We start from the raw sequence: 21,339 nt of genomic DNA on the forward strand, positions 1-21,339 counted from the left end.
GGGGCAGTCTTGACCTGGGTTACTATGGCAGCCCCTGGATGCAGTTCTTACCGAGCTGTCAGCGTTCTTCAGACCTTTGCAGGAAGGAGGCATCGGTACATGCAGTCGAAATGGACACGTCTCTAAATCGATTAGCTTTGGGGATAAAGCTAAATGAAAACAGTCATTGATGAAATTTCTAATTATTCTTTCCTAATTTGGGCGAAAAGTCCAAAAGGAGTAATACCAGATTAATTTTCTCTTTTGAATTCAGTATCCCTGTAGGGCATCCCATTTGCATACATGAGTAAGGCTTTCATGTAATATATAGGATGTGGGGAGGTTTTCTTCCAAAGACTGATGATTCCGTAACCCCAAGGAGTAAACTATATTATAGACTGTTAATTTAAAGGAAGTTTATTCAGTGATCAGCTAATCAGAAACCATTCAGGCAAGAATACTCACAAAAAATTATGGGTTTTACTCCTCATTTTTTAATGAAAATTGCATCGTTTTCCATTTTACATAGAATAGGAAGCCTCAAGGAAGAGCAAATTGAAAATCATAACTAATGGACACTGTATAGCTGTTTAATGCTTTGTTTGTATATTAATCTGCTGGTTTTAGAGAATTATTTCGGCTCTATAAATTCTGTATTTGTTGGATTTGATCCTGCTACCTTGCCAACTATCTGTGTTACTGATCCAAATTATCTCTGGGCAGCAACTATACCATATACTGCCCTGGGTTACCTCCATTTGAGATTATTTGAAAGGACAGACCATCAATTCAGAATGATCCTCCACCTACTTACATCATTTCAGGCTCCAGGAAGAGTTAGCATATCTCCCATGGGGCTCAGACATGACTAGCATGGGGCCATTGTGATGTGGCTCCTTCCTCTGACCCTGCTGCCCATTATTCCCAAGCATCAGAACGAGGCCAGTAAATAATCCCCCTTAAATGCTTTGAGTACAATAGAGCCAGGGTGTATTGCCACTGCTAATAAACTATAGAAACTCTGTAATGAAAATAAAATTCCACATTTTCCAAAGGACCCAGTGAGTCCATTCTTCTTTAAGAGTTTCCTATTTTCACTTGCTGAAATCAACTATTTGTATGATTAAGTTTTATTTTCAAATAATAATGACCTTGCTAGAATATTGGAAATTGGAGCTAAGTAAAAGTTGAAACATACGTAGTAAGTAATATTCTTGTTTATAGTGGAGGAGCTAGACACTGGAGCAAATGGAAGGATGTGAATCGAGAGACACAGGGGCTGGGACTTCTGCCCCAGGCTTCATTGGACCAAACCTTTGGCAGCTGCCCAGATCGTGTTAGCTGCCTTTTCATGTATACATTTCTACACACCATCTCATCATTTTGGCTTAAAATGTAGACATTATAACAAGGTTGGAAATATTTAAATGGCCCTCCCCTTCAGGATTGTCTAGTGGTGCTAATAATTTTTTAAGACAAGCTGTTATTTTGTCTTTAACATATTTTTCTAGAATATTATTCATGTTTGTAAAACAAGCAGATAAAGAACATCACAGCAGCCTTTAAAATACCCATTTTAAATAGCTCCCATTCTATAGATGAGAGTAATTCCGAAATGAAGATCTAGAATACTTGGTTTATGCTAGCAACCTACCCAGGGTACCCTGACTTCCAAATCAAGAGAGCAGACCTCTCCGTGAACTCATTTCCTCTCTCACAGCCTCCATATTGTAATAACAAATGTCCATGGTCCATGTAGGAATTTTAGCTTTATGAATGCATCATTTCATCCGTAGACTCAGAATCTGGAACAAAGAGGACCTGATAACTAGGTGTGGTGGTAGGTGCTTGCAGTCCAGACATTTGGAAAACAGGGAGGGATCACAAGTTCAAGGTCAGTCTAATCATCAGAGTGAATTCCTTATCTGTCTAGGCTAGGTCCTTTCTTTTAAAAACGCTGAGTGAAACAACATTAGGAAGTTTTCTGTTCCTCTCTCTGAATAACAAAAATCTGGGTTTGACTCAGTATATGGTGTGCCAGAATGGAAGCAAGTGTCTCCCGGGTTACGTGGGTCACTGTCATGTATTGTCAACTCCATCCTCTCCAGGCCAATCTACCGGTCTTTGCAGACTTGTCTATGAGATCTAGGTTGAGTTGTGCCCTCTCTGACTTCTTTAACCCACTTCCCAGTTGTAAAGATCCCACACAGCAATTCATCTTGTAGGTAATTTTCCTGAAATACATTAATTCTGGGTGCTGAAAGATCATCGAAGCCATTCTTTCGCATCCTCACCTATCCTAAAGCCAGCTGCCTTTCTCTTAGCGTGATGCACGCTTTTCATGTTCTTACTCCTTACTCCGCGGAGAAAGGAAAGAACATGATTTTCCTTATTCCGTGAACACCAGAAAAAGGATCAGTGGGTCACCAGTTTTCTCTTAACGCATCACATAAGTTACTAGAAATAAATGTGTGGATACTAAATAAATTTGAGTTTTATCTAAGTGCCCTTAGATTGTTTCATTAGCACTTCTGAGTATGCACATGTTCTAATCTCCTCTGCTGACAAGAACCAGTTCCTGAGATTCTGGGATGTAGGCTGAACTTAGCGATACATCCTGTTTTCTTCCTTCTCCGGGATGAAGCTGGCAGTCTGTCTTATCCTGATATGGACTTTTTAGTTTTTAATACTTCTCCACAACCAAGGACATTGGAGTTTTGCTTAATGGACTTTGTTTAGCGATGAAATACATAGAATAAATCTGTTGATCCGTCATGACAGCAAATGACCAGTGGCTCCAGGCACTGACTCTCTGGCTGTGAGTTAACAAAGCCCGAAGGTAGCTTTTCATTCCATTCGGGTAATTCAACATCCCTTTTATTAAACTAACTATAAAATAAGACTAGCTCATATTCCAATAACTGAAAAATTTAGGACATTGTCTAAAATGTATGAATGTAAGATTTTCACTTCTCTGTGTTCCCTTTTATTAGGTATATCAACCATTCTTGTGAGCTTTAAAACAAAGCCTAAAATTGACTCCAAAAGGAAAGAGAATAGGAGGGAGGCTTAGCCCAGAGTTTCCCCGAAGTTTGCATATTCTTCAACAGCCTGGCATGAGAGGCAGTGACAGGCCTGGGAAGGTTTACCCACATAAAAGGAGGCAGCTTAGAAGGTTAGAAATGCAACAAGAAAAGCACTTAAAAGGAGTCTGTGTTAAAAAGAAAGAAATCAGACTTCCAGAAGACCTCTGGTCCCAGGCTCAGGTACAACAGCCATTATGCCTGCCACCTCTCTCTCCCATCTGCAATGTCTGTGTGATTCTGCACTTGGTTCCTTCTGCTGTGGGCACATGCCCTGCTTCACCTCCTCATTGCTCTTTCCTCGCGATATCTTATCTTTTAAGCCTCAACTCTGGGCTCTCCTCCCAGAGGAAGGTGCCTATGATGATGCAATGTAGATCCTCGTGCAAGACACTCTGGGAATTCTTCTCGCCTTTGCCTTGGCATTTACATACCATACTGGAGTTTCTTTCTGCCCAAATACTTGCCTCCTATTTTTGCTCTGTAGAGCCTCTCAGGAGGGCGATTTGCTGGCTCAGTGTGCTTGTACCCCAGGACGTACACAGTCACTATTGGGTATCAAATTATATGCAATAAATCTACGTTTGAACCAAAACCTAGATGTGCATTTGCAGACACAGGAATATGAACTATCAGTCGGGAATTTGACTTTATTCTTTATTTGAATCATCATATATGTTTTGAAGTTTTAAGTATTTCTCCAGAAACAAACCATACCTATTGTCTGAGGTTTCTGTCCTACCCGGTTCCCATAGTTGTTAAGTCCCAAAGAAATCACAAAGAGGTCTATATTAGTTATAAACTGATTGGCCTAGTAGCTCAGACTTCTTATTAACTCTTATAACTTTTATTAGCCCATTATTCATGTCTATGTTAGCCACGTGGCTTGGTACCTTATTCAGCGAGGCAGTCATATCTTGCTTCTTCTGTGGCTGGGTAACGACTGCGGAAATGAGCTTTCCTCTTCCCACAATTCTCCTGTTCTCGTTACCCTGCCTGGTTGTCCCGCCTATACCTCCTGCCTAGCTACTGGACAATCAGCATTTATTAAAATACAATTGACAGGGTATAGACCATTGTCCCACAGCACATACCCAAGAGTCTGATATATCTCAAGATGCAATTCATGTTTGGAGTCAAGATGATGTCTTGGTGGGTAAGAATTCAGTCTAGGAATTGGAGGGAGGATTTGGAGAAGGAAAAAAGTACTTAGGTAAAGAATCTTTGAAATGTATCTCCTATCCAAATAGATTTTTGAGTATAATGTAAATATCTAAAACCGCTTGGAATCTTCATTGAAATGTTTAAGAGCTGTATGTTGCAACAGGGCATGGGCAGTGTTTGGGCAGTATTTGAAAGAGTATATGTATATTGCTGCATAGCACCTGGGTTCCAAAATATGTCACATGGACACATAGTGACTTTCTGACTTAACACAATTTTCAGGTTAAAGATAGGAGTCAAAGCTTAAAACCAGTCTTCTGACAAAAGAATGTATAATATATCTAGAGCTTTGCCACTTGGGCCATTTAGAACCTTGGAAAATGGAATTCACCTGACTGGTGTCTTCCTGTGTCTTCTCTTCCTTAGTGGCATTGGACGGAACTGGCCCTGGGCCTCTGGGGGCAGCAGTATCCTGGCAGAATTTGGAACTTTGCATTTGGAGTTCATGCACTTGAGCCACTTATCAGGAAACCCCATCTTCGCTGAAAAGGTGAGTCTTGAGAGTACTTGTGCAAAGCGAGCGGAAAGGAACGAGGTCTGTGTAACTTCAGGAAGCTCTGGAATGAGCCTGATTTCCCTTGATCAGGCAGTCAACCTCATCTCTCTATGATACTGTGTAATTCATGGTGAGAGGGCCTGCCTTCCCCCATGGGGCTTGCTGGACATTAAATAAGTTACTTATTTGTATGAATTTTTCCATCTAAAAATATGTAATAGTGTATACTGTGCATGAAGCGAATATGTAAGAGGTTAAAGTGTTACACAAATACGCCATGGCAGGGGAATGGATTTGTTAGTAAGAAGCAAATCCATCCAAACTACTTTATTTCACCACTTGGCTTTTAGCTCTTACCTCTTTTAAACAAAACTCCTTGAAAGAAAAGAGTTGTCATTCACTTTGTTGAAATTTTCCTCAAACACCACAGCCTTCCCAGACCCCCTGACCACCATGGCACAGCCATGCTCCCTCCCATTAGCTCCTGTCCTGTTAGCCTCTGCCCGAGTAAATTTACCCTTCTACAGCCAAAATTGCCCTAGAGGAGCGGCTCATAACAACCTCACTTGTGTTGTGGCCACCCACAGGTCTACAGCTGGGATCTGAGTCAGAAAGATTTCATTCCTAGGCCTCTTGTGTGCCTCTGCTAAGGGGCAGGCGGCAAGGGTGGCAAAGAGTCTCTGCCCTCCTGAATATCCCTCAGAGCCCCAACTCCTAATACCCTTGCACTAAGGCTGAGGGGTGGAACTCAATTAAGAATAATTTGCATAATCCCTCTAATCCCTCCTCCCCCCCCCCCCCGCCCCAGCACTGGTCTTCTCTTGACCTACTATTTATATTTATTTTCCATATGATCCTAGTCAGATGCCCATTAACAAGGAGTTAATTGTTTTATACATTGATATTGCCTTACTATTTAGATTGCGGTCTCCACTTGGGATCTAAGGTTCTCAATAGATATGTCTATATGCACTCGTCATTTTGTGTAACAATAAGATGATCACAACACTCCTAATTCTGAAACCTTTTATCGACTCTTTTTTCCACCCTGACCAAATAATAATAATAATAATAATAATAATGAGCAAGATAGAAAGAATGGCATGTGAACTTTATCTTAGGTTTTCATATTAACACTGCTTTTCTTTTATAGGTAATGAATATTCGAACAGTGCTGAACAAACTGGACAAACCAGAAGGCCTTTATCCTAACTATCTGAACCCCAGTAGTGGACAGTGGGGTCAACGTAAGTCCAAAGCTGAGCAATCCTTCTCTCTTGTGGGGGCCCAGCACCGTGCTGTTCTTGTTAAGGAACATTGACAGGGGGAAGCAAGACGTTACCAGCCTCAGACAGACTGCTGCCGGGAAACCAGACAGCTCATTTTCTCAGATAGCCATGAGTCTGACGACATTACTGTAAGCATATTTGAAACTCTTAGTCAGAAAAAGGAAGAACTGGCCAGTGTGTGTCAGGTGGGGGACCTCAGGCTTGCCCTGGGGTTAGAGGGAAGGCAGGGGTCTTCTGAGCTGACGCCAGTGATGCTGCTACCCAAAGCTAGATGACTTCTGACCTTTTCCACTGGAGTTGGGAAAGGAGAACCACGGACAGAGGTCTTCCTCTTCATAATTTTAAGCTACCAGAAAAAGATGTCTTGTGCGTGACTTACCTTTAGCATAGAAACAAGCGTCCACCAAGATCTTCTAATGCCAGCAGCCCGCACTTCAGATAATTTTCAACAGAGGTAGAAAGGCTTGGAATTTGTAAAAAGAAATGTTCTCCAGCTAATTTGGAAAGAATGTGAAAGGTTAAGTAGCAATTGAAAGCAAGTGAGACATCTAGCTATGGTGGAGGTAGTAACACTGCCTTGAACTTTTACTCTAATTTTTTTATATTACATATCATATTCTTAGATAATTAGGTCTCACTATTCTTTTAGAAGTACTTCTTTGAAAGAACAAGTTAATAATAAGAAAAAAAATCTTGCTAAATCCTTGTCTCCTGTTTGTAATCGCTACGAAGAGCCTGGATCTAGTCGCCTTAGACCTATGAGCCTCCCACTCAGTGTGGTCTCCGGATCACTGGAAATCCTGGGCACCTTTCCTGAGTTTATGAATACTGGGCATTTTGTCTTTTTCCTGTGCATGTTTGCACTTACACTGAGTGAGCAGTGGTGGGGAAAACTGGTAAACTCAGTAAGAGAATCAAGACAGACACCAAAGGGTAGTAATGCTCACTCTGATTTCTATCATAATTTAAATATACCAGTTTCACTGATACATGCTTTGATAAAGCAGAGGAGAAACTTTGATTTCGTAGACAACAACCTGTAAGGCCATAGAATCACGTGAGTGACTTCTTGTGACCAAATCCCTGGCACAAGCAGCTTTAACGAAGGAAGGGTCTGTTTGGGTTCACAGATCACGAGCATAGTCTCTCCTGGTGGCAAGAGCTTGTGACAGCATCCGAGGGGAGAGTGCTCCACTTTCTTTGTTCTCTGTGGTTATTCTGGAAGCCTCCCCACAGGACGGTACCATCCTCTTGGGTCTTCCACTTCGGTTAACCCTATCTAGAAACTCCCTCACAGACGCGCTGAAAGGTTGGTTTCCTGTGTGACTCTAGGCCTGGCTGAGTCCAGCATCAATAGTAGCCATCACAGTCACTTTCTGTGTCAGGAAATGAACGGACAGAGAAGCATTTCTGATACAGGATGGGAAATACCTGGGATGTGGGGGAAAATCTTGTGTTTCAAGATTACGTTATTTCTAATAGTCTTGCTTGCTATGGGATGCTTATCTTTCGTGAGTCGCCATCTTTAAAATACAACTAAAATCAGCTTGTTATTCAGATCTGGGAAGTTGGTTCTGAAAGACTGAAAAAAAATGGTGTTTTCATTAGTGGTAAATTTTGAGTTTTTAAATAAAAATTAGAATTTTAGAAAACTTGTGTATCTCACCATGAGCTTGCCTCCATTCGTTTCCTGATAATATTGGCAGTGACTTTAACGAAGGTGTTCTTTGTTTTTATTCTGTAATAAAATATGTCAACATGGCATAGCTACATAAGTCAGAAAAAAAATCAATATTTTCCAAACAACCAGTTCATGCTATTATGAAATCATGCATAACAAAAAAAATCACTAAAAGTACGGGATAGTCGATAGATTTTAATGTAACAGCGTATAAAAGTTTACTGAGGGGCTGGAGAGATGGCTGAGGACCCAGGTTCAGTTCCCAACCCCCACCTAATAACTCACACTGCCTATAATTCCAATTCCAAAGGATTTACTTCTTTTCTGGCTAATGAGGTCACTGGGCCTACTCATGATATGTATACATACATGCAAGCACTCACACCAACATATAAAATAATTGATCTTTTAAAGTTTATTGGTATAATTTATAACCCTACATTGTGGCTAGTCTTTAAAAAACACTTTAACCTTTTAAACACCACATGTTATATTTTGTTATTTTATCAAAAAAATATTAAAATAACTGCATGTGCATGGGGGACTATACTCATGTGCATGCATCCAGATGTGTGTGTGTGTGTGTGTGCGTGCGTGCGTGCGTGTGTGTGTGTGTGTGTGTATGTGTGTGGTGAAGGCCAGAGATTAGGTTCTTCAGATTCCATCCACCTTGGTTTTTGAGATCAGGTTTCTCACTGGCCCGGGACTCCCTGGGCTAGGTCAGCTGAGCTGGCCAGGAACATGCTTGTCTTTGTTCTCTCCATGTTGGTGTTACAGGCAGGTGACACCACGCCCAACTTTTGAAATGTGGGTTCAGAGGACTCAGGTCCCCATTCTTGTATGATGAATGGATGAGTACTTTACCACCCGAGCTCCATCTCCAGCCCCTGAAGAGATGATTAAGATATATCACCCCAGCTGTATAACTGTGTGAGGCTTGACTTTTCTTAGTATACTTCAGCCAAAGCAATGTATGCCCATGGATCAAACCTGGATCAGACGTGAGCATCCAGGCAGTAAAGCAAACATTCAGGAGACCGGTGGAAAAAAAAAAAACTGATTTGTTTCATTTGTAAAATAATATTTTTTGTGAAAAATACCATTTGTTGTTAATAACTATTACTTTTAATAATACTGAATTCTGTTTCTGTTTTCCACCTTGATTAATATTGGCAGATGTTGCGGGATGTTTAACTCTTTTGGGGGCCCACCACCCAGCTCCCAAATAAATCACACACACACGGAGGCTTCCTCTTAGTTATGAGTGCCCGGCCTTAGCCTGGCTTGTTGCTAGTCAGCTTGTCTTGTCTTATCCTAACCCATCTACCTTTTCCCTCTGGTCGTTTATCTCTCTTATTTCTGTATATCGTACTTTCCTTCTTACTTCATAGCTAGCTGTTTGGAAGGGAGACTGGCCCCTGGCATCTTCCTCTCCTTGCTCTCTCTTTGCTCTTTTTTTTTTCTTCTTGTTTCTCCTTCTATTTATACTCTCTGCCAGCCCCACCTATCCTTGCTCCTGCCCTGCTGTTGGCCATTCAGCTCTTTATTAGACCATCAGATGTTTTAGACAGGCATGGTAACACCGCTTCACAGTGTTAAACAAATGCAGCATGAACAAAAGTCACACACCTTAAAATAGTTCTCCCCAACGGATAGATACTACTCAGATGAGCACCTTTTCCGAGAATTCATTGGTCTTTAAGATTGTGAGGGGCCCGAAGATTAACATCAAATGTCTGAGGCTCACTAGAATATGTAGATACAACACAATTAGGTAGAATTTTCTAAAAGGGTAACTGAGTTCTTCTCATCTCATATTCCAAAAGTTTAAGAAAAGTCTCTTTGGTTTCTGGCTTCCTTTCTTTAATTTGGGGTTTAGAAATCACTATGGAAAGGGATATTAAGAGGCATTTACTCCGGAATGTCTGCCTTCACTGTCTTGGTCACCCATATGCTGTAGATTTGGCTCTGTTTTTTGGTACAAAGAGTCTTTTATATTTGGATTGCTTATCAGCCAATTATCTGATGGAAAAACAAGCAGGATTGATGAGTCTCAAATTTGCTCTCTTCCATCCTCCATCCTATGTTCCAGTCATAAAAAATACTTCTTTTTGTGTCTAGGTCTTAGGTTTTCGTTTGTTTTGGAGGTTTTTTGTTTTTTTGTTTGTTTGGTTGGTTGGTTGGTTGGGAGTTTTGTGGGTTTTATTGTTTTGTTTTGCTTTGTTCAAGTTTTGCCTTTTATATACTATTTCCTCAGCTTTTTTACTTAGCTCCTTCACTAAGCTCCAGACCTCATGTCCTTTCTTCCAGAAGCCTTTTCCATGCTCTTGTTGGAATTGGTTAGTATCCACTACACCTCTACGTCTTCCTCTCCAGCACAACACTTTGGGTTGTTTCTACCCACGGTCCCCTTCCTGATACTCACACACACCCAGCTTCGTAGGGATACAAAGCTTTCAAAGTTAGTAAGCTTGCCATTGGGCTTGTTTGCTAACCCAGAACACAGTACTTTGTACCGACTCGGTGATCATTTACTTGAAAGTTTTGCATATCCCTGTGTGTTGTATCTGACCTCTCACCCTTTCAGCAATGATTCTATTTATGCTTCTGTAAACAATTGTCCCTGCTTCTTAGATCTGGCTAAAAAGCATCACAGCCTATGCACAGGGGAGAAACAGGCTTTGTGACCATTGCTCTAGATGAGAGGCACCATGCATCTGTGTTGAAGGAGTGGCTAATGAGAGCAGCAGGCTGTGCTGAGTCCCGCCACCCAACTAGCTTTATACCCGAAGTAATTACACGGAAACTGTATTCTTTTAAACACTGCCTGGCCCATTAGTTCCAGCCTCTTATTGGCTAGCTCTTACATATTGATCTAACCCATTTTTAATATTCTGTGTAGCACCACCAGCTGGCTTACCAGGGAAGATCTTAACCTGCGTCTGTCTGGAGTGGGAGAATCATGGCGACTCACTGACTCGGCTTCTTTCTCCCAGCATTCTGTTCTGTTTACTCTGCTTATCTAAATTCTACCCTATCAGAGGCCAAGCAGTTTCTTTATTAATTAACCAATGAAAGCAACAGATAGAAAGATGACCCTCCTCCATCACATCTGTGTGTGTGTGTGTATGCGTGTGCGCGCGTGCATTGTGTGTCACTAGCAGTACTGAAATAATGCTTTGGACAGATAAATTCAGATTCATGTAAAGCCGATTAAAAAATAAGGAAAATTATTAATAATTTCGATCTTCCTATACTTGATTCTTTTACTATTTTTATTGTCATTTTGTTTTAGTTTTCTCTTTTTAGATATTAGGAATCTTTTTTATGGGACCTATTCCTATCAAAAAAAAAAAGTCATAATTTACCCCTTTAGAGAAGAACAAAAGATTTGAGTAACTACTCATATCTGTGAGAACTGTGAGACAGGAAAATACCAAATTTTTCTCTAGAGTCGGGGGTCATGTCCTCCTAAAAATTCTGGCCTCAAAGAATTTACACAGAAGTCTGGTACCACACAAACTGTCATCCAGACCTAGGGAAGCTCAATAATGAGATACTAATTTGTCAAAACATGATATACCTTTTTTCTGATAGCCAGAAAAAATTTAATTAACACCAAAATTCACTGAAATAAATATATTACTATATAACCCCATCTTCTCTAAAATAATCCTCCCCTGATTATTTTATTATTTCTTTAAAATTACCCAAGCTTGTTCTTCTGTTATTGTGAAATTCTAGCCAAAGGGGGCAATACCAAGCTGCTCCTGGCTGTTAGCTTTCCGCTCTCGTTGCTCTGGCTCTGAAGGGCATGTCTGGACCGTGGCCATCATTCCCTCTAACTTCATTTGGCCTTGTTATTTTGACAGTAACCGGACAGGGATTTGCTTTGCCATGCATCACTTGCGTTTGTCTCCTACAGTCATGCTTACAACAGCAGGACTTATTATTGATGAGATCCTACTTAGTCTATTTAGTTTGTAAATGTCAGAGGTTTCTGTGGTAATTTATTTAGGAAGCCGTAAAGGTCATGTGCTGCTATTTTAAGAAATCAGACTTACAACTTTAAAAACATATTTTCCCTAAAATTTAATTCCTGCCATTCTGGATTCCATAATAAGAAAATTGCATATTTAAACCCTTAAAATCAAGCCGTACGAATTGGAAGAGGTACAGCCCTTATTAACATTGATGTACAAGACATTGGATCATTGACATCACTTAGTATTGAGGGTATGAGGCTTTCCAGGGCCCACTGTAGATTAGAAAGGTAAAGACCTGTCTCTGCTCTCATAGATCATGATTTGGTGAGGAGGCAAGGTACTTTGACTACATTCTGGAAGGAAACGTGCGGCAAAAGTGTGCTGTCCAAAAGCTTGTGAAGGAGGGCGACCTTGAGGTTTTTAGGGACGGTCTCTTAAAGGAAACATTGTGTGACCCTGGATATGAAATCCGAGTAAACAAGGCCTACAGAATCCCTGAGGGAGATAGATGGAAGCTGAGCATTTCCGGGATCCAAAGGTCTATATGACAGGTGAGCAGAGTCCAAGCGGCCAATGGCGTGAAGAAGAGTAGGATCATAAAGTCCTCCCTGATCCCCAGAAAGCCAGGGTTGAAGGGCTTTGAGTTTGTGGTGACCTGTGAGGAGGCTGGGTGGCAGGAGTGTGGAGGGAGAGAGGCTATCATGCTTCCTGGAGCGAAGGACATGCTGACTTCCTGTCCAGCACAGCGGGCAAGACTGCAGAGAGCTGCTGAGCATCTGGACAGTTGAGGAACTGACCTTGCTATTCAAGTTTACTAAAATTCAGTAGAAATAGCCAGGAAATGAGCTAACAGGCCACTGCAGTGGACAGGCAGACAAGCAGGAACTGTTCTTGTGTCCTTCCTGTCGCTGAGATGAAACACTGTGACCTGAAGTAACTCACGAGGGAAAGGCTCTGTTTGGCTCCCTCTTCTAGGTCACCATCCATCATTAAGGGAAGTCAGAGCAGGAACTTAAAACGGAAACCGTGGAGGAACTGTGCTTTCCGGCTCGCTCCCAAGCTTGAGCTACGCAGCCTAGCACCAGCTGCCGAGAGACATAGAACACACGTGGCGGGCATTCCCACACCAACTAATAATGAAAACAGTCTTTTATAGATATGCCCACAGGTCGGTCTGGCCTGGGCAATGTCCCAGTCTCTCATTTGGGAGTCCTTTCTCAGGTGACCGCAGGCTGTGTCAAGCTGTCGGTTCAAGCTAATTGGGACAAAAGTAGTAGTGGCTTGAGCCAGGATCAGAGTGGCAAGAACAGAGGAGAACAGGGATTCTAAAGATACCTGGGAGGGATAGAGTGTAGAGTTCAGAACCCACTGCTCATGGGAAGGAAGAGTCAAATGACTGTTTAATGACTCTTGCTGTATTTTGTTGAAGTTTGTGTTGCTAGGAAACTGAACCCAGAACCCTAGTGTATGCTGGGTAAGTGGCCTGCCAAGCTCCATCCCAGTCTCACTGATTCCCCTGAATTCTGGTGTATATGAACGGGAGGATGGAAACCTGAGCAGGAGGTGAAGTTGAAGCCAAAGAAGAAAAGAAAAGGAAAGGGAAAAAATTAATTTCTGGTGTATTCAATTTTCAGCACCCATGCAGATTCAAAGTGGAGTTGTTGACTAGGCAACAGAACAATTCTTTACACCTAGAGATATACTAAAGCACTCCTGAGCAACCAAGTCAAGAAATAGACTTTTAATTTTAGATTTGGCTTTGTGTTATGAAACCCTGAAAGGCCATTTTGTTAATGTTTGTGTTCCCTCAATGTTGGGCATGGTGTTTCAAATCAATTGTGTTTGTGGTTTTAGAAGCAGATGTTTTTAAAATGAAGATTTATTTATACTTGATGTTTTATGATGAAAAGCAAATATCCAAACGTAGGGCCCTCTGTGGCCTGTGGAGTGCAATGGCTCACACACTGTGGTTTCTCCTGGACTAGACAACCCGTTTTCTTGTGGTGAGGATGAGGACACCTAGACATACTACATGGTCTTTGCAGTAGACCGAACATCATCAATGGCAGTGGAGGTGTACTGTGGGGTTGACAGGTCGGGAGTGGAGGTGTACTGTGGGATTGACAGGTCGGGAGTGGAGGTGTACTGTGGGGTTGACGAGTCAAGAGTGGAGGTGTACTGTGGGGTTGATGTGTCGGGAGTGGAGGTGTACTGTGGGGTTGACAGATCGGGAGTGGAGGTGTACTGTGGGATTGACAGGTCAGGAGTGGAGGTGTACTGTGGGGTTGATGTGTTGGGAGTGGAGGTGTACTGTGGGGTTGACGAGTCAGGAGTGGAGGTGTACTGTGGGATTGACGTGTCAGAAGAGGAGGTGTACTGTGGGGTTGACATGTCAGCAGTGGAGGTGTACTGTGGGGTTGACAGGTCAGGAGTGGAGGTGTACTGTGGGGTTGACGGGTCGGGAGTGGAGGTGTACTGTGGGATTGACGTGTCAGAAGAGGAGGTGTACTGTGGGGTTGACGGGTCGGGAGTGGAGGTGTACTGTGGGGTTGACGGGTCGGGAGTGGCAGTGTACTGTGGGGTTGACATGTTGGGAGTGGAGGTGTACTGTGGGGTTGATGTGTCGGGAGTGGAGGTGTACTGTGGGGTTGACAGGTCAGGAGTGGAGGTGTACTGTTGGGTTGACGGGTCGGGAGTGGAGGTGTACTGTGGGATTGACGTGTCAGAAGAGGAGGTGTACTGTGGGGTTGACGGGTCGGGAGTGGAGGTGTACTGTGGGGTTGACGGGTCGGGAGTGGCAGTGTACTGTGGGGTTGACATGTTGGGAGTGGAGGTGTACTGTGGGGTTGACGTGTCAGAAGAGGAGGTGTACTGTGGGGTTGACGTGTCAGCAGTGGAGGTGTACTGTGGGACTGACGTGTGGGAAGACAAATAGTTCTGCTTTCTTCCTTCTTAGGATTCCTGCCCATCAGCTTTTTCCCCTCAGACTTAGGACACCAAAAGAATTACCATATAGTCTTAAAAATGACATGAACCTAGAAGGCCTCTTTATTGTTTATTAACAACTTTAGTTTTTAAAGCCTAAAGCTTTGACAGAGTTTTATATTTACTTATTTATTTACTCAGATCTAAACTAAATTTTAAATATTTAAATATAGACTCTGGAACGTTTTAATCCGGTTTTCTTCGTTTGTTTTAACTAGAGAACCAGGTGATTTGAATTTGAAGTGACTTTACATAATTTCTCGTCCTGTCTGCAATGGCACCCTGGTGACTAGTACAGCTACATCACGTGACCTCACAGCCCTTCTGCTCATTTCAGCTCTTTCTGAAACCGGGATTGTTGGAATTCACATGGTCCATTGAGTTGCAGCTGACAGACTTCGAATCCTAGTTGCTAATATGATTTTGCCGCTTTATCGGAATTAAACGCTGAGTCACCCTGAAATCCATTTCTCTCTCTTTTTCAGATCATGTGTCAGTTGGAGGACTTGGAGACAGCTTTTATGAATATTTGCTCAAGGCCTGGCTAATGTCTGACAAGACCGACACAGAAGCCAAGAAGATGTATTTTGATGCTGTTCAGGTAAGCCAAGATTTAAATCATCTTTGCTAGTCAGCACTAATGTGCAACTTGCATATTAATCAAACTTTAATGAAAAGAATAGAATACAACGTGAGTGGCTTATAAAGTATTTCCAGTTGGGAGAGCTCGATGTCGCAGTGCAATTATGGCACTAGTAGCCATACTTGGGTTTTAGTTCTACCAGAGCAGTGGAAGTTGTGGTTCTAATCTCCCCTAAGAGCCATATATCCAGCCAGGCATAGTGGTAACCCCCTGGGCTTCCAGCAACTGGGGGTGGAGGGCAGAGGGACTGCTTTGAGTTTGCAGTCTGACCAGACTACGTAGTGAATTCCAAGTCAGCCTGAGCTACAAACCATCTGTCGGAGAAAAGGCGGTCATGGACCAGATTCCAATCTGGCAATAGCAGATTATGTGGAAGACAGTGCTCCCTGAAGGTGATACTATCTCCTAGCCTCATCGTGGTGTCTCTGTTATGTCCACACAGTGACATTGCTGAAGGGCGCATTGCTTGGAATATACCCCTTTCCCTGAGCAATGGGACTATGTTCTTTCCTTATAGCTACATTTTTTACATATTAGGGAAGAAGTCCTGGATGTATGCTCTGGAAATCGACTAAGTTAAAATTGCTGAAGATCACTGACACTCAGTGCCTCTGCTATTTGAACCCATCTCTGGAGATCTAATAAAATTATAGCTAAATCTACAGAAACATAAACTTTTTGTTAAATGCACAGAATATTTTTTATAATTGATACTATTGATTTATAGTAAAAATTATTTTTCTTAGAAATAGAGAGTTGAGATAGACTCTTCTGTATCCCAGGATCACCTGGAGCCTACATAGCCAAGGATGACCTTGAACTCCTGGTCTTCCTGCTTCTACCCCCTAAGTGCCAGAATTTCAGGCACAGGCCTGGCCATAGAAACCTGTGACACCACTTATTTTAAGTCTTTATTCTAAAAGTATTGTCTTCTCTAATAGGTCTGGGTGATTTGCTTATTTAAATGTAGTGTAGCTTGCTTTGACCTGGCTAGCTGAATTGAGCATTCTGTTGTTTCCCTAGATCAGTTGAGAGCTTCAGAGAGCAAACTAGAACCCTCAGTTCGCACACACAGGCATCAGAAATCCCTTAGGCTCCAGATGAGCATCAAATGCAAGCTAGGCTGTGGTCCCTGTGCTCCTGTCCTCATTTGGTGGCACTCGAGAGCTCGTTCTAATCAGGGTCACTTTTCCTTCTCCCAGGGAAGTTTCAGGTATTAATCTGAAGAATTCTTTTCAATATAATCGGGCTTGCATTGTGTCATCTTAATTGCCATCCTAGCAGACGTTTTCTTTGTTTTACTTTTAGAGTGGCCCTCTGTTCCAAGAAAAGCCATTTTGAAACAGTGAAGTGTTTTCCCCCAGTTTCTAGAATTGTACCCACCTAACCATTATTAGACAAATAGTTGACAGGAAAATCCATTAAGAGCAAATGCAGCAAAGTGTTTCCTGTGACTCTTACTTGGGAAAACATTTTCAATCCATTCTATATTTTCAAGTTGCAGAGCAAAGTTAGAAAAAAACCAAAGTTCTGAGTTTGAAAGTAGTATTGTCTTTGAAGCAGGATCTCTTTGACCAAAGTTGTACTTTATCGCATACCATAAACATTCCAGTATGGATCAGGAGGGGGCACAGAAGCCCGGACTCCTACTGAGGAGCTATTGACAGTTGATGGTTAGGGGGGAGAAGAAAAGTCAGTTTTCTTAAGGGTTGTGGCCACTGGTAACTGCCCATGCTCCAGGGGATGACTTCACAGCCACTTATACAAGGACTTTGTGGGGTTTGAGAGGGGCTGGGAGCGTTATTAGTTTGTTTTCTTAAAGAGGACGTGAAGAAGGGAAGGGAGGGAGAGGGCAACTTGAAGGAATTGCGGAGTAAATATGATCAAAATACATTGTACACATATACGAAACTTCAAAGTATAAATAAAACACATTTTTTTTTTAAGATTATTGAGTCAGGGGCGGAGATATACACCTGAGGCCTACAACTCAGTTGACTTTGAGAGTTCAAGGGAAGCCTGAAGAACTTAACAGAAACAAAATGTGCCTGTGTCAAGAGAAGGATGCTATATGCTATTGTTCTGAACTGTGGAATCACTGGGAATGTGGTTACTCAGTTTTAGCTTTCGGTGAATTCAGATAGGATGTCATGCAATGTGCTTTAACTATACAATTCTCTGATGTCTCAGCTGGTTTTTATGGCCCTCCCTGAACACTAAGAATTCAAAGTAGGGCAAGATATATGGGTAGGTGATGGATCATTTAGGAGTTCAAAGGCCTCACCGAATTAATACGAATATGGAAGAATCCAGTCACAGAATGTATCATGCTCTTTTCTCCAGTCAATTCCCAATAGATTTGATCCAAAGAATATTTATTAGAGTCATATTAGGTTATATTTACAATTTTCCATTTCCACACAAAACCATGGCTTTGGGTGCAGACCTTCATCCAAGTTTATTTTAGGAGGCAGCAAGCTGGTCAGAATCATGTGAAAATAATATAGTGCTTTATTCACTCTCCATAGCAGGGTAATAATGTTTCTTTAATCTGTACTCAAAAGCTATTACTCTTGCCATGTAGAAAGAATAATTTCTTGGGTGATGAACAAGTATCTGCTTGAAGGACTTTATTGCAATTTGTGTTATGAGAAGTGTAAATAGCTAAGATGTTCAGTTGCATTAAATGAGAATGAAATATTAATGTAATAACTAAACCATCAATAAAATTAGCTTAAGCACAGATAATGAGCACAGCAGTCTTCATTTATTTCTTACTGTCTTGCTTTCATTTGTTTATTTCTAATAAAGGTAGAGAAGGTCTCATCTGCCAGCATTATTTTTCCATCATTCTTCTCTGTCTTCTCAACATGTGTCCTGAAAACCCTCCTTTTCCTGACAGCAGCTGTCGCTGCAGATCGCACCTGAGCCTTTCCTTCCTGTGTCACAATGTGTGGATCATTCTCTACTAAAATCATTGGAAATTAGTCATTTCGAACATGCCTCATACTTTTTGACTTTTTAAATACAAGGCTTATTTTATTCTAATCTAGTTTTTGATAGTATCAATAGTTCATGGGCATAAATAAAATATTTTGTCACATAAATAATTTTTGTAAATATTTTTATCCTAGATTTAAATATCTTCATTTGTTTTAAAATTTGAACTATACAGTAATATATTCCTTAATAGAATAAACAGGGGAAGAGCTTGACTTAATTTCTCTCTGTGCATACGTGAGCTTATAGAAGCCAGCGGTCAATTCAGGGGTCATTCCTCAGAAGCCATTCACCTCATTTTTCTGTGTGTGACATGGTCTCTCATTGGCCGGGTGCTCACTGATGAGGCTACACAGGGTAGCCAGCAAAGCAGGGCCCAGGCTTTTCTGCGTTTCTCCTCCCCAACACTGAGATTACAGCAAGCACCACCACTCCCGTTGCCAGCGTCCCTGTCTGAACCATCGCACCAAACCCTCCAATCAGCTTCTTGTTGCTACAGAAGAGATGTAAACGAGTGACTTCCTGGTTTCAATACAGACTTCTTTCAAACAAAACGCTGCAATTTTCACAGCAGAGAGCATTGTTCCCATCTTACGGATGAGGAGTACCCTGAGACATAGATACAGGAATCAATGGCCTGCAGCGTTCCTTGACAGTGTCAGAGCTATAATTTGGAGCCATGTAATTTGACTCCAGAACAGCCCATCTTTGCCATTCTGTTGTCCTGCTCGAGCCTATGTGGGAGAAAACAGTAACGCCACCATACTTGAACTAAGACCCTTGCATGGTCGTTATCCACAGTGGGACACAGGCCTTGTACGGAATCAACTCAGACGTGGCCTCGGTGTCCTCTCTGTGAGAGGGGAATGGCACTTAGTGAATGAGAACTCTAAGTGTTTGGTCATGCAGCCAAACAAAGCCATTGGGCTGGGTCAACAGGGAAGATTCTAACCAGGTAAATAAATGAAGCAGGAGTAGAAGATGGAATACAGAAAGCAGTAACATTTCAGATCAGCTTAGATTCGTGACAACAAACTCAAATAGCAAGTAGTATTTTCTATATATATGGATGGATGGATACATACATTTTTAATTATAGTATAAAACTGAGAGTGTCGTTGGCACGTACCTATATGCCAGCACTCAAGAAGCTGAGTCAGAAGGATTGCTGTGAGAGGCCAGCCTACCCTACATAATGATTTAAGGTAATCAGTGGTCTGTGGCAAACCCATGTCTCATAAAGAAAAAGATGAGAGAAAAGAAAATAATTGATGATACAATGATAATATAGAACTTATTATAAATTTGAGAAAAATCACAGACTATCAAAAATATCTTCTTTCCAGGCCATTGAGACTCACCTGATCCGCAAATCCAGCGGGGGACTAACGTACATTGCCGAGTGGAAGGGGGGCCTCCTGGAACACAAAATGGGCCACCTGACGTGCTTCGCAGGGGGCATGTTTGCACTTGGGGCAGATGGAGCTCCAGAAGCCCGGGCCCAACACTACCTTGAACTTGGAGCTGAAATCGCCCGCACCTGTCATGAATCTTACAATCGCACCTGTGAGTACTTGTTACTCTTCATTCGGTGTCCATTCCCCCATGATTTGATTGTATGCAATAAAAAGCTTTTCCATAGCTATGAGCAACAAGGAGGAGGAGGAGGAGGGAAAGAGGGAGGGAGAGAGGGAGGAAGGGAGGGAGGGAGAAAAGAAAAGCATGGTGAAGTTTGATGATGCTAATATCTTAAAGGAACTTAGGCCTTTCCTTAAAAGTCACTGCTTTTATACAAAATACACATCTCAGTGTGTCAAGTAACTGGCCATACAAGTTAAGACAGTCTTATTTGCTGTCAATAACACTGAGTAAGGGTCTCTGCTCTGATACAGAAAGAAACGTCCCTGAAGTCCCATAAGGAGACTGTATGCCCGGCTTCCTATTTATAAAATAAGCATTTAAACACGAAGATTAAGTAACTGGCCTTTGGTGACATACTAAGGGAACTCTCAACCACTGGGCTTCCAGTTACCTAACACATGGCCAAATGACTGCGGGACTTTATAAACTTTAATTTTATAACCACCTGGTGGGTGTTCAATAAATAATGAGGAAAAAAAGGAATTGTTGCCATTTTCTCAAATAGATTCCTTTAGATAACTCAGACTTAGAAGTCTATTGACTATTGTGTGTTGTATGGTGTGTATAACCAGCATTTGAAAGGGCCACTCTTGCTTCTATCTTCAGTGTGACCAAGTACTTGACAATTTTGTCAAGACTGTGTAGCCTTATTCAGGAGGTGACCCTTATTAAGCGATTGCTTGTGCTTTAGACATGAAGCTGGGACCAGAAGCTTTCCGATTTGATGGTGGTGTAGAAGCCATTGCCACAAGGCAGAATGAGAAGTACTACATTTTACGGCCAGAAGTCATCGAGACTTACATGTACATGTGGCGACTGACTCATGACCCCAAGTACAGGACCTGGGCCTGGGAAGCCGTAGAGGTGACGTTTGTATTTGTGTGTTTCTTACAGATCAGTTTCTTGGTGCAAAAAAAAAAAAAATGTTCAACAGGGTCTACCAATCTGTTACAGCAACTTTTCTGAGATTTCCCTAGCTTTTTCAAGTTTGTTCCGTTCAGGACTGACGGTTGCCAGTTAAGTCATTCTGTAGCTTTTCTTTATGGAACAATGGTGTAACTATATTACAGGTAGACTAGAAGACTGGAGGACATAGGTCTAGACAGGAAGACCTAGAAGGGCATGTGACAGGATGAAGTCACCCTAACTGTAAAAAGAATGGTTGCTTTATTCCACTGGGATTGTGGGGTTGTGGACAGCTTCTGGATGTTCAGCACTGGCTGTTAGCTACATGAAGTCACCACTTCAGAATCCATGCTCTTCCCATTGACCCTGTGCTTTTGCCTGGAGTGAGTCATTCGCTTACACCTAGAAAGAACTCAAGAGAACCGT

The 21,339-nt window shown here is 41.9% G+C and overlaps 1 protein-coding gene across 2 annotated transcripts in view; it reads left to right on the plus strand.

The window, feature by feature from the left end:
- Man1a1 (mannosidase alpha class 1A member 1) overlaps nucleotides 1-21,339 on the plus strand; it is a 176,516-nt gene that overhangs the window by 140,856 nt on the left and 14,321 nt on the right. For both annotated transcript variants that reach the window (XM_057762299.1, XM_057762300.1), the window contains exons 7-11: nucleotides 4,653-4,776; nucleotides 5,936-6,029; nucleotides 15,209-15,324; nucleotides 19,713-19,932; nucleotides 20,699-20,871. In XM_057762299.1, the coding sequence (XP_057618282.1) occupies nucleotides 4,653-4,776; nucleotides 5,936-6,029; nucleotides 15,209-15,324; nucleotides 19,713-19,932; nucleotides 20,699-20,871 (727 nt within the window). The remainder of the gene's footprint in view (nucleotides 1-4,652; nucleotides 4,777-5,935; nucleotides 6,030-15,208; nucleotides 15,325-19,712; nucleotides 19,933-20,698; nucleotides 20,872-21,339) is intronic.

This window comes from Chionomys nivalis, chromosome 2 (genome assembly GCF_950005125.1).
Source record: "Chionomys nivalis chromosome 2, mChiNiv1.1, whole genome shotgun sequence".
Classification (NCBI taxonomy): Eukaryota; Metazoa; Chordata; class Mammalia; order Rodentia; family Cricetidae; genus Chionomys; species Chionomys nivalis.